General features: G+C 47.7%; 1 protein-coding gene across 1 annotated transcript in view; it reads right to left on the reverse strand.

The window, feature by feature from the left end:
• Positions 1–13,679, reverse strand: part of LOC144699682 (envoplakin-like) — an 81,926-nt gene that overhangs the window by 43,232 nt on the left and 25,015 nt on the right. Inside the window, exons 2-5 of the mRNA XM_078570820.1 lie at positions 7,136–7,223; positions 5,804–5,958; positions 3,613–3,736; positions 1,522–1,653 (exon numbers count right to left, since the gene is read on the reverse strand). Of these exons, the coding sequence (XP_078426946.1) occupies positions 1,522–1,653; positions 3,613–3,736; positions 5,804–5,958; positions 7,136–7,223 (499 nt within the window). The remainder of the gene's footprint in view (positions 1–1,521; positions 1,654–3,612; positions 3,737–5,803; positions 5,959–7,135; positions 7,224–13,679) is intronic.

The following is a 13,679-nucleotide window of genomic DNA, read 5'->3' on the forward strand; positions in this document are numbered from 1 at the left end:
TGCCTTTACTCTGAGGTCATTAATTAATCCTGTTACATTTCACAATACTAAGTCTAATATAACCTGCTCTCTGTTTGGTTCCAGAACATGCTGCTCTAAGAAACTATCTTTAAAGCATTCTATGAATTCCTCATCCAGCTACTATGGCCAATCTGATTTTTCTAGTTTATATGTAGATTAAAATCATCCATGATTATTGCTGTCCCTTTATCACAAGCACACAATATTTTCTCTTGATTACTTTGTCCTACTCTGTGGCTACCGTTAGAGGGCCTGTAGACCACTCCCACTAATGACTTTTCCCACTACTATTCCTCATCTCCACCCAAACTGATTCTATATCCTGATCTCCCAAACCAAGGTCATCTCTAACTATTGCACAAATGCCCTCTTTGATTAACAGAGCTACCTCTCCACCTTTACCTAGCTTCCTATTCTTCTTGAATGTCATGTACCCCTCAATATTAAGGACCCAATCTTTGTTGTCCTGCAGCCACATCTCCGTAATTGCTATCAGATCATATTTATTTACTTCAGTGTGGTCCATCAATTCATTTACTTAGTTATGAATGCTACGTACATTCAAATAGAGAGCCTTCAGTTTTGTCTTTTTGTTACCTTGCAACATCTAGTCTTGACTGTTGATGTATTCTTAGGTTTTTTTTTTCTCTCCATCCCTTCCTGTCATTCTCTGACCCTCATTTCTCATATTACTATTTTGCTCTCCTGTCTTGATTCTACCTCTACCCAAGCTTGATTCCTCACCCCTCTTGTTTAGTTTAAAGCCCTCTCTACTTCACTTGTTATGCGATTTGTGAGGACACTCATCCCAGCACGGTTCAGGTGTAAACTGTCCCAACGGTACAGCCCCCATTTTCCCCAGTACTGATACCAGCGCCTCACAAACCAAAGCCCACTTCTCCCACACTAGTCTTTGCATGGGATTACCTCGTGGTTGGCTCTTAATGGACCTTAAGGCCACAAGGGATGGGCCTTAGTTTAGCATCTGGTCAGAAATAGGTACCTTGACAGTGCAGCATTCCCTCAGTACTCCACAGGAGTGTCAGCCTAGATTGTATGTTCAAGTTTCTTCTTAATCAGAGGTGACAGCACAAGCACTGAGCCATGGCTGACACCCATTGGTAAGAAATTCTTCAATACTGTCAAACGAGCCATTACTGAGCAGCTGGTCAGGGGTAGGCATTTACAGGGGAGCACTGTTCTGTTCGGCTGCAATCAAAACATGTTTTCTCTCTTTCTCTCCAATTGTGATTTGCTGGAACTGTTCACCTTAATTGTCAAGTGGGGAAATTTTCCCTAAAAAGCCACCTGCCTGCCAAGCAACAGGGAACAGGTTTGGAGTCTGATTCTCTCCTTTGGGATGTAGAATCCACAAACATTTCAGAAATGGTGCCAATCTCAAAATAAAATACATTGCAGTAAATATTGGGTTAGAAAGGTGACTGAAGCCTCCATAGCTCTTAAATGCTGGCCGATACCTTGCCATCCACTCTTCCTTACCGGGTTGGTGATGGTCTGACTGTTGATTTGTGGCCCATAAGCTTCGACTTCTCTACTCAATATGTGGTGACTTGCAATCTGTCTTTCCAATTGTGGCAACTGTGGTCCATATCCACCATTATTGACTTCCCTCTGTCAACATACAAATGGAAAATGTGAAACCTACCTAGAATAGAAGGCGGTGAAATCTTTATATAAACACAGGCAGCCATGCATTCTAGATCATAACTTGCTGCTCATCTTCCACTCTGGTTCTTTCCCAATTGTGTTCTCTGTTACCAAACCAGCTCCATTGAAAACAGTTTTACCCTATTTACTCTTCCTTCAGCTTTAATCTGGAAGCACCTCAGTTGAGAAGCTCCTGCACAAGCATTTTGGCCAGAATCTTCGGGTCGGCATGTGAAGGCAGGCCCCGCTCGCCAACGTGTAAAATGACATGCAGTGACGTCGGATGTGCGTCCCAGCATCACCGCGTGTCATTCTGGTCCTCAGTTCGGCAGGCGTGCACCAGAGTTGGCTGCGCGCCCGCCGAACTGTCAAAGACCCATTAAGGCCTTTTAAATATCAATTAAACTAATTAATGGAGCTGCCAGTCCAACCTTAAAGTTGGCGGGCAGGTGAAGAGCCCAGGCGGCCTCCGCATTTATCATGAAACCTCATCCACGGGCGGGATGAGGTTTCATGAAGGTTTTTAAAGTTTAATAAAATTTTTTAATAAAAGTCATAGGCATGTCCCAGCTGTCACATGAGGGGACATGTCTTAAAACTTTTTTTTTCTTTATTTAAAATTTTTTAATTCAAACTAATCTCCCTGAGGTAGCTCTGTGCCCTGACTCATCCTACTTCCCCCACCTGCAGGGGGAGCGCACAGCACTTCCGGGTGCGCGTCACTCTGGGTGGGCCTTAAGTGGCCTGCCCACACAAAATGGCGGCACGCAGCTGATCGCGGGCGGCAATCAGCTGTGCACCTGCCCACGCCCGCTCCCGCCCAACCCCCTCTCCCCCCCGATGGGGAGAAAATTCTCCCCTTTAAGTTCGTGCATGTTAAACTGAAACATGTGAAAACAGGGCCTTCAAATGGGATCAAGGCATCAGGGTAAGTTTGAAGCTTGGAACATTTAACCCGCTGATTTTATGGGATTAAAGGTCACCTGATTGCTCTGCGTTGCTGCAAACACATGACCCCTCGAAAGCAGACAATTACTATTCTTTGGTATCAATGCAAAGCAATTGGCACTTACCCTAAATGCAAAGATAAATGGTGTATAAATTTCTAATAAACCAATGGCCTACAGAGATCTACAAATGCAGAATACGATTTTTTTTTAATACGTTTAAAATATTTTTCAAATAGTTTCTTGGAAAAATATTTTAATATTTTTCAAAATATTTTCTTCAGAAGTCAAGAAAACTCTTTGATCTGAAACATTCGGCAGGATGTTCCAGTCCCACAGGCATCATCACCTGCGGGATGGGAAAATTTGGAGAAAAGATTTCCCCGTCCCTCCTGCGATGATGCCCACCACTGGCAGGACTGGAAAATCCCAGCCATCAACTCTGTTTCGCTCTCCACAGATACTGCCAGACATGCTGATTATTTCCAGCATTTCCTGTTTTCATTAAAGAGACATTAGGACAGGTGACTAAAAGCTTGTAAAAGTAGTGAATTTTAAGGATAAACACGGAGGGAGAGGTAGCGAGGAGAAGTGGTTTAGGGAGGGAATTCCAGAGCTTAGAACCTTAGCTGAAAGCACAACCACTAGTACAGCGATGGAAGCTGAGGATGTACAACTGGCCCGAATTGGGAGAAATAGAGCAATCTCTGTTCGCCTGCAATTAAAACACGTCCTCTAAAGGAGGAGGTTACACAGATAGGGGAGGGGCAAGGCCAGGGGTGGATTTGAAAAGGGGAATGAGAATTTGGGAGTCAATGCATATCAGCAATTATAGGGGTGATGAGTGAACTGGACTTGGTGCATGTTAGGATACAAGTTTTAGATGAGCTCATGTTCACAGAAATGGATTCAAGCCGTCTCCTGCTGCGTATCCTGGCCTCTCGATCAGGGTCTTAGCAGAAAGTGAGTACTGTACCTGCATCTGTGCCAGGATGTCAGGCCAATCCACAGAATTATCCATTTTGGGGAGTTCAAGCTTCTCGTAGAGGTCTCGATATGCTGAGCACTGTTGCAGCCAGCGTTCGTGCATTCTCTTGATGCTAAACAGAAACAAACATTAAATATGTAAAAATAACAATAAGTTCTTACTGGTTAACCTTGCAGTGATTCTAAGGTGCTTGTTGATGTTTTGCATGATGCCATCTTGATTTCAGCCTGTTGTCAGTTGTCAGCCGTGGCTTAATGATAGCACTGATGAATCCAAAGGTTTAAGTTCCATTCTAGAGACTTCAGCACATATACATGTATCTCACACCTGAGTGACTGTTTTTTTATATATATATATATATATATAAACTCCACTGAACTCCCTGATTAGATTCCAGCCTGTAACTCGCTCCCCAGCATCTGACATTCTATATACAAACCTTCCGATGTCTTCAATTAGATACCAGCCTGTGTCTCACTCGTGAGCATTTATTATTCTATATATATAAAATACCCAAGCCCTTTGATTAAAGCCCAGCCTATATCTCACTCCCTGATATCCATTATTCTATTTACAAACCATCCGAGTCCCTTCTTTAAATCCCAGTCTATAACTCACTCACAGGTATCCGCTATTCCTTAGCAGTGACTTTCCAAGTCCATGATGTCATCTGTGGGTCCTGCTTCCTCACAGCAAGTATCAAGAAGTTTGGCTATAACTGCCCATTATGTTGGGAAAACTATGGGCAGCCCTCCCTCAAACTTCTGGTATTTGCTGCCAGTTTGCAAGACTCCCCCATGGGAGCCTGGACTCAGCGTAAATGAGCCACATAAATGAGCTTGACTGATTATCTTAAATTGATTGTTAATGTGGCTATTAACACACTCAGGTTTATCCAGCAAGTGCTGCCCAATCGCAGAATCACATCCAACAGTAGATAGCAACATTGTGTATGAATGTGAGTGCCGGTGCAATGCCAGGTACGCTGGCCGTACCGCTCAATGATCGGCCGATCAAATCAAGCAACATGTACCTCCAGCTGTTCGTAATAGGCAAAGTACAGACTGTACTCAACCAGCTCACGCACGCAAAACCCGAAACAAAATGTCTACTGTTAGATATGATTCCGCAACTGAGTAGAACTTGTTGAACAATCCTGAGTGTGCTAATAGTTACACCAACAACCAATTTAAGATGATCAGTCAAGCCCCTAACATGGCTCATATACGCTTGCTAGAAGCGGCATTCATTCATAGCAGATACTGATCCTCTGCAGACAAAACAAATATGTTCAAGCCTTGAACTTTTTTTGAATTACCCGGAAGCACGGGGAGCCTATAGTTCCCCGTTGCTTACTCCATGGCAATATTTCAGCCAATTAGAGTTCACTTGCCAACCAGCAAAAAGCACCCCTTTTCTCCTGTGGTATAAATTGTTGTGATTGTTTGAAATTTGGCGTTCTTGCATTTGTCCTGATGAGTGCAAGATGAAAAGCTTCAGCAACATGTCTCTCTTTTCAGCAATATTCAAGTTCTGTACTAACAAGATTGACCATATTAAATGTTTCTTTTTCACAAATATTTATCCATCTCCCTTTGAAATGTGGATCTCCTGCTGTTGCTGGGCAGGCATTCCATGTCCTAAGGATCCTTTGTGTGGAAAGGTTTCTCCTCACCTCACCTTTTATTCTTTTGGTCAAGACAGCCATAATTTTCTGGCTACAATTTCTAAAATCCAAAGGATGGGTTATAGGATGGATACTGGACCCACAGGGCGGGGGACAGTGAATATTCTGTAAAATAACACCGCAAAGAATTGTTACAGTTACAAAGAAAGGGTCAGTATCTGAGGCTTTTTTTTTCACTGAATTTACCGATTAGGAAGTTAGGCAAAGGAATCAAAATGATCAAGTGTCATGAGAGGCTAAACAGTGAAAGATTGTTCCCACTGGCTGATGAATTGGTAACAAAGGAATCACAGACTGGGTGAAGGCAAGAGGTTTCCATCTCGAAAAGACATTCATGAATCAGTTGGGTTTTCAATCAAACAAACAGTACTTTTACTGACACCGGCCTTTTACTTTCCAATTTTCTCGAGTTAAATTCTCTAATTGTCCTGGTGAGATTTGAACACACATTCTCCAGGTAATTAATCCAGACCTCCGCTACTATCAACTTACTCTTTTCCAATCTCATTTGCCTGTGGGTGTTTCAGCTTCATTGCCTTGTCTGCATCCAGGAAAAGGTCCTTAAGGTGTATTTCTGAGCGAATCAAATTCTCCTTGTTCACGGACTCATATTTGAATGGACATTTGTTCTGGTAGTTTTGTCTATCCTGAAATTATCAATCAAGAATAAAGGGTCAAATCTATAATATAAAAAAATTCACATCTGTATCCACTTTCTGTCAAGAAACCTTCCTGCTGTCAAGTTTTTGTCTCACTTTGTGTCAATTTTACCCCATTGTAAACTTCTCTCTATCAGTCTATCCAATCAGAGCCAGGGAATCTCCTGCAGTGGTTTATCTTCCCACTGCCATACCATCACATCTGGTGTCACCCAAGGCTCTATCCTTGGCCCCCTCCTATTTCTCATCTACATGCTGCCCTTTTGCAACATCATCCAAAAGCACAGGGTTAGTTTCCAAATGCTCTACCCCACCACCGCCTCTCTCGACTCCTCCCCTGTCTCTAAATGATTATACTGTTTGTCCACCATCAAGTATTGGATGAGCAGAAATTTCCTCCAAATATATTATGGGTAGACTGAAGCCATTGTTTTTGATCACCGCTCCAAACTCCATTCCCTACCCACTCTATTCCTCACTGGCTACAATCTGAGGCTGAACCGCACTGTTCACAATCTTGGTCAAATATTTGACCCTGTGATGAGCTTCTGACCACTAACCGCACCATCACTCAGAGACTGCCTGTTTCCACCTCCTCAACATAGTCCAACTTCACACTTGCCTCATCTCATCTGCTGCTGAAACCTTTATCCATGCCTTCATTATATCTAGACCTGACTATTCCAACTCCCTGCTGACCAGCCTCCCACTGTCTACCCTCCATAAACTTATGGTCATTCAAAACTTGACGGCCCATGTCCTAACTTGCACCACATCCCGTTCACTTATCACCCCTGTATGCCCCCTCAGGAGGATGTAAATGATCCCATGGCAATATTTCAAAAAAAACAACAGGACAGTTTGCATGGTGTCCTGGCCAATAGTTAACCGCAGATTATCCACTCATTTATTTCATTGCTTACTTTGGGACCTTGCCATGTGCAAGTTGAAACACAAAGCCGTGTTTCCTGACTTTACAACAGTAAACACACTTCGAAAATACCAATGTCAAGGTCGTGAAGTGCATTTACAGCATATAAATGAATCTCTACCTTTCATCTAACCATTCTTTTTTGCTTAACATAATGTTCCCTCTGACTCTTTTCAACTTTGGTTGTCTCCCACGCTGTTGCCTGGGATTCCCAACTGAAGAACTCATACTCACAGCGATTAATTTTTCCTGAGTGTCCAGGATGTCCTTCTCCACCTGGTCACCATTCTTCTGCATTTGAGAGATCAGCAATGGCAGCTCACTGAAACAAATATGAGTTAGTCAGATGGGAAAATGTGAAATGATTCTAGTACATGCAATCATAAAAACATACAACCAAACGCCCATCGTGCCTGAGTCAGCTCTTGATGAGAAATATTTTAATCTCAGCTATTACCCAGAATACTGTAACTGTTTTCTCCTTCAAGTATTTATCTGAAATCATTCTGCATTGACCACCCTTTCAGGTAGCGCACTCCAGGTCATTAACTCACTTCTTAGAAAAGTTTCCTCATTCTCCTTTATTTTGTGAAATGTCTTAAATCTGTGTCCACTGGTAACCAACAATACAGCTAGTGGCTCATCCAGATTGGGCTTCAAACACCACGGCACTGACCGAGTCACAAACACCAGCACACTGAAAAAAATCTCAAACACCAAAACACCGACAGAGTCTCAAACACCAACACACTGACCGAGTCTCAAACACCAAAACACCGACCGAGTCTCAAACACCAACACATCGACCGAGACTCAAACTCCAACACACCGACCGAGTCTCAAACACCAACACACCGACCGAGACTCAAACACCAACACACCGACCGAGTCTCAAACTCCAACACACTGACCGAGTCTCAAACACCAACACACCGACCGAGACTCAAACACCAACACACCGACCGAGTCTCAAACTCCAACACACTGACCGAGTCTCAAACACCAACACACCGACCGAGACTCAAACACCAACACACCGACCGAGTCTCAGGCACCAACACACCGACCGAGTCTCAAACTCCAACACACCGACCGAGTCTCAAACACCAAAACACCGACCGAGTCTCAAACACCAAAACACCGACCGAGTCTCAAACACCAACACCGACCGAGTCTCAAACACCAACACACCGACCGAGTCTCAAACACCAACACACCGACCTAGTCTCAAACACCAAAACACCGACTGAGTCTCAGACACCAACACACCGACCGAGTCTCAAACACCAACACACCGACCAAGACTCAAACACCAACACACTGACCGAGTCTCAAACACCAACACACCGACCGAGACTCAAACACCAACACACCCACCGAGTCTCAAACACCAAAACGCCGACCGAGACTCAAACACCAACACACTGACCGAGACTCAAACACCAACACACTGACCGAGTCTCAAACACCAACACACCGACCGAGACTCAAACACCAACACACTGACCGAGTCTCAAACACCAACACACCGACCGAGACTCAAACACCAACACACTGACCGAGTCTCAAACACCAACACACCGACCGAGACTCAAACACCAACACACCCACCGATCTCAAACACCAAGGGCAGGATTTTGAGGTCGATGGGCGGGTGCTGGCCCGGGAGTGGCCGATCAGGTGGGCACTCAGCTCCCTGCTTTTCCAACAAGTACCTTGCCATCCTTCTGGAGGAGCTGGCTGCCAGGAGGAACACCCTTGTCCCCAGAGATGGGAGGAGGAGGCCACTGCACCTCACCAAGAGGGCATGGGAGGAGGTGGCAGCAATGGGAATAGCCATGATGTGGTGCAGCGCACATGGTGTAGTGCCGGAAGCTCTTCAATGACCTGCTGCTCTAAGAGTGAGTACCGCGTTGGCATGGGTCAGTGTGCAGAAATGTTAAGTTGTGGCCATCCCCCTGTGGACCTCAGGTGTGCTAGAGTCTGGGTGCCAACTGTCAATGACACGGGAGCTGTCCAAGGGGGTGAACCCTGTCTGCTTGGACTGAGTCCCATGTGGCTCGAGGGCCATGACTCGGATATGCCCTGTGAGGTGTTCCTCAGCTGGGGTTGGCCAGGCTGCAATGGCGCTGCAGGTAGAGAGTGGACTAATCAATGCTCCTCTGTCCTTTCAGGAGAAAGCAAGTCATAACCAGGCAGAGGGCAGCCCAGCATCCTGCTGCTCAGTAGGTTCGAGCAAGATGCCCTGGAGCTTCAGAGTCAGCACACTCAATGTGCAACTGGGTGTGGAGAGACGGGGGTGCCAGACGAAGGTAAGAGCGCAGTGCACAGAGGTGAGAGTTTCGGATTGTGCAACCTTTCTAGTGTAATCTCTTCATAGATGTGAGCCTCAAACCTGAAGTCCCCATTGATCATTGAAAGATGATGGCACCATGATGCAGATCTCCATTGTCTCACCAGGGTGCCTGGCATGCTCAGTGACAGTGTGTTGACTTTAACTAATGACATGTTCTTGTTCTCCCTTTTAGGTTCACCAGCAGGCGTTCGCTCTGCGCACCTCGAAAGGCCACCTCTGACGCCAGAAGACCGAGTTTCTGTTGTACCTGCGTCACACCCGCTCTCTGAAGCAGGCACCAGCACAGATATCAGCACCTCGGTGGGCATTAGTTTGGTAGCTAGTATCTTGGTGCACATTGGTGAGGGCACTTCACACTTGCTTGAGGTGCAGGCAGAGGCAGAAATGCCCAGGGCACCAGCAGTTGGAGGACTCCTGGAGACCAGGACAATGCTCATGTGAAGGCTGATGATGAGCCTCTGGAATCGTCCATTAGGCGGCAGATGCTGGATGTCCAGCAAGACGTAAGGGAGGATCTGGTGGAGATCCATGAGGGTCTACGTGCCATGGTTTCCATTATGGAGGAGTCCATGTGGAGCATTAGCACTGCTTTGACCCTCATGACCGAGCGCAAGGCCTCCTCCATTGAGAGAGTGGCAACTGTCATAGACAGGCAGCTCCAGGGAATCAATGAGGGGCTTCTGGGGTTGCGCTCGGACCTGCAATCCCTCACACCCTGGGCTCAGGTGTCCAGTGCTAGTGTGGGAGATGGATGAGGCACCCAGTATCCCAACTAGGTGCCTGTCCATGAATGGCGAGCAGGGAGGTCCAGAGCGACCTCACGTTGATGCACGAGCTGCTCGTCGTCTCTACGGGCTCCTCTCAGGGTGCTCTGGCAACGGCAGCAGCTCCTCCCCCACTCTGCCAGTGACTGTAGCATCTGATGAGGCTGGGGTGACTGGGGAGATGTCAGCCGTGGCACTGGCCGCACCCTCCCAGGCAGGGCCAGTACAGGCTCCACTGGCCAGAAGACGACCGCCAAGGTCATCAAGGCCAACAAGGCAGCAGGATCAGCAGCTGTCTCCAATGCCAGTGCCAGCAAGGTGGGGGCACCAAGAGGTGGCACTCACAAGCCTAAGTTAAAGGCACCATGGGCACAAGAAGGACAGGTCTCTGTGATCTTACGTTCCTTCATGTTTACTTTATTTATACTGGTCTGGGAATGAAGACCAGAGAAGTTTATGTAAATAGTTTGGAATTGTCAAAATGAGATAAATTTTGTTTTTGTCATAATGGTCTGAGTATGCTTCACCTTTTTATTTCATTAGTGCGGGGAATGCCAGTATGTAATGCTGGATGGAAGTGGCTCTGAACTTTATTGCACAGGCACCAAGTGTTCTTTGTGTTCAAATGAAAGGGTCCTTCAGACATCCGGGATGAAGGAGGCAGCCCTGGCATGTGGTTGAAGCTGATCTTTGGTGGCCTAGCTGAAGGAGCGTTGGATCAAGGCATCCCTGGTGTCTCTGCCTCCCTGGAGGTTACCAAGGTCTGCCTCCATGCCCTCAGCGTTCTCCTCACCGTGCTCCTCTTCTGGCTCACTACTGGACTCATCATCTGTGGCCTGTGGAGCTGCATCAAGATCTCCTCCCTCCAGTGGATCCCCCTTGCCAGTGCCAGATTGTGGAGAGTGCAGCATGCAACCACTAGCAGTGACATCCACTCTGCGGGGTATTGTAGCACACCCCCTGAATGGCCCCCGCATCAGAAGCACATCTTGAGAAGGCTATGGTCCTCTCTACCATCACCCTTGTGGAGCCATGACTCCTATTGTTACGCTTCTCTGCTTCTGTTCTTGGGTGGTGGAGAGGCATCACGAGCCACCTCTTCAACGGATGGCCCTTGTCACCCAGCAGCCATCCATCCAGCCGGGCTGGAGCACTGAAGAGCCCCGGCACCTGGGAGTGTCTGAGGATGTAGGCGTCATGTGAGCTGCCTGGGTACCTTGCACAGACTTGCAGAATCTGCATCCTGTGGTCACACACTCTCTGGACGTTCATCAAATGGAATCCCTTCCTGTTGCCGAAGGCATCCGGCCCACCCACTGGCACCTTGATGGCCACATGTGTGCAGTCGATGGCACCGTGGACAAGGGGGAAACCAGCAATCACTGCAAAGCCTCTGGCTCGTTCAACCTGGCTGGCCTCGTCCATACGATAAAGAATACAGGTCAGTACCCACCTGAACAGAGCTTCTGTCACCAGCTTGACACAACTGTGGACAGCTAATTGGGAGACTCCACACAGATCACCCACTGAGCCCTGGAAAGAGCCAGAGGCATAGAAGTTGAGGGCCACTGTGACCTACAGAGCCGCTGGCATGGGGTGTCCACTCACACAGTTGGAGCTGATTTCAGGGCCGATCCTCTGACAGATGGAGGTCACGGTCTCCCTGGAGAGGCGGAGCCTCCTTCGGCATTGCACCTCAGACATATTGAGGTAGCTGCATCGCCGCCTGTAAACCCTGGCAGCAGGATAATGGCGTCTTCTGCAGTCCCTTCTGCCTTGGACTTCCTGCTGGCCCTTCATCCCTTGTGCCTGCGCCTCTCCTCCCACAGGCCACTCCCCTGGAACCTGCATTGGGACACGTGGCCTCCTCTCCCTTCTTCCTCCTCAGAGGAGGAGCCACGAGCAGAGACCACAGTGCCCATTACCAGGGAGGGTGCACACAGTCTGAATCCTCCGGGGGCCTTGGAGACGCCAATAAGTCCTAATATGAAGCCTGGAAATGCTAACAATGAAGCCCAAAACAGAGATGAAGCTGCCAAATGCCAGTAAGTCACCAGCAGCAAACTATCTACGAAAGCCGTCACTACTCACACTGGCAATGCTGCTGACCCGTTTTATCCCGCCCTTGGATGAGGTTTTTGAAAATATCAGCTGGCCACCTGCCTGTTTTGCCTGTGCAACGAGTGCAAAATCGCATGGGCAACGAAAAATCGCTGTCAACCGGACTGTCAATGGCCTAAGGTGGCCTGCCAATTAATGGCGGGGGTGGATCCATACCCACCGAGTGAAATACCATGCGAATGCGCGATGACGTGGGGGCGTTCACCCAACTTAATCGAGCACTATTTTACAACCGATTTGGTTGGGTGCGCATCCGCCTGTAGGACGTAAACCTCTGCACCAACACATTGAACGCGTCCCAAACACCAACACACTGACCGAATCCTAAATACCAACACACTGACCGAGTCCCAAACACCAACACACCGACCGAGTCCTAAATACCAACACATTGACCACGTCCCAAACACCAACACACTGACCGAATCCTAAACACCAACACATCGACCGAGTCCCAAACACCAACACACCGACCGACTCCTAAACACCAACATACTGACCGAATCCTAAACACCAACACATCGACCGAGTCCCAAACACCAACACACCGACCGACTCCTAAATACCAACACATCGACCGAGTCCTAAATACCAACACACTGACCGAAACCTAAATACCAACACGCTGACCGAAACCTAAATACCAACACACTGACCGAGTCCCAAATACCAACACACTGACCGAGTCCCAAATACCAACACACCGACCGAGTCTCAAACACTAACACACCGACCGAGTCTCAAACACCAACACACCAACCGAGTCTCAAACACCAACACACTGACCGAGTCTCAAACACCAAAACACCGACCGAGTCTCAAACACCAACACACCGACCGAGTCTCAAACACCAACACACCGACCGAGTCTCAAACACCAACACACTGACCGAGTCCCAAATACCAACACACTGACCGAGTCCCAAATACCAACACACTGACCGAGTCCCAAACACCAACACAGCGACCGAGTCCCAAAAACCAACACACTGACCGAGTCCCAAACACCAACACACCGACCGAGTCCCAAATACCAACACACTGACCGAGTCTCAAACACCAACACACCGACCGAGTCTCAAACACCAACACACCGACCGAGTCTCAAACACCAACACACCGACCGAGACTCAAACACCAACAGACCGACCGAGTCTCAAACACCAACACACCGACCGAGTCTCAAACACCAACACACCGACCGAGTCTCAAACACCAACACACCGACCGAGTCTCAAACTCCAACAGACCAACCGAGTCTCAAACACCAACGCACTGACCGAGTCTCAAACACCAACACACCGACCGAGACTCAAACACCAACACACCCACCGAGTCTCAAACACTTTCAAGATTCTGACTCTCACCCTGAAGTATGTGTGAGGTCACTAACTTTGGCCTCAGCTTGAATTCAGACTTAGGGCACGATTGAGGCAGGTACAAAGATTCACCCCCCAGGCCTTTGTGCTGGTTTGCCAGCAACATCCAGCCTGAGCCATTTTCCTGGAGGTAGGATCTGTGGCGGAATGCCTGCCCA

This window comes from Cetorhinus maximus, chromosome 24, assembly GCF_964194155.1.
Source record: "Cetorhinus maximus chromosome 24, sCetMax3.hap1.1, whole genome shotgun sequence".
In the NCBI taxonomy this organism is placed as follows: Eukaryota; Metazoa; Chordata; class Chondrichthyes; order Lamniformes; family Cetorhinidae; genus Cetorhinus; species Cetorhinus maximus.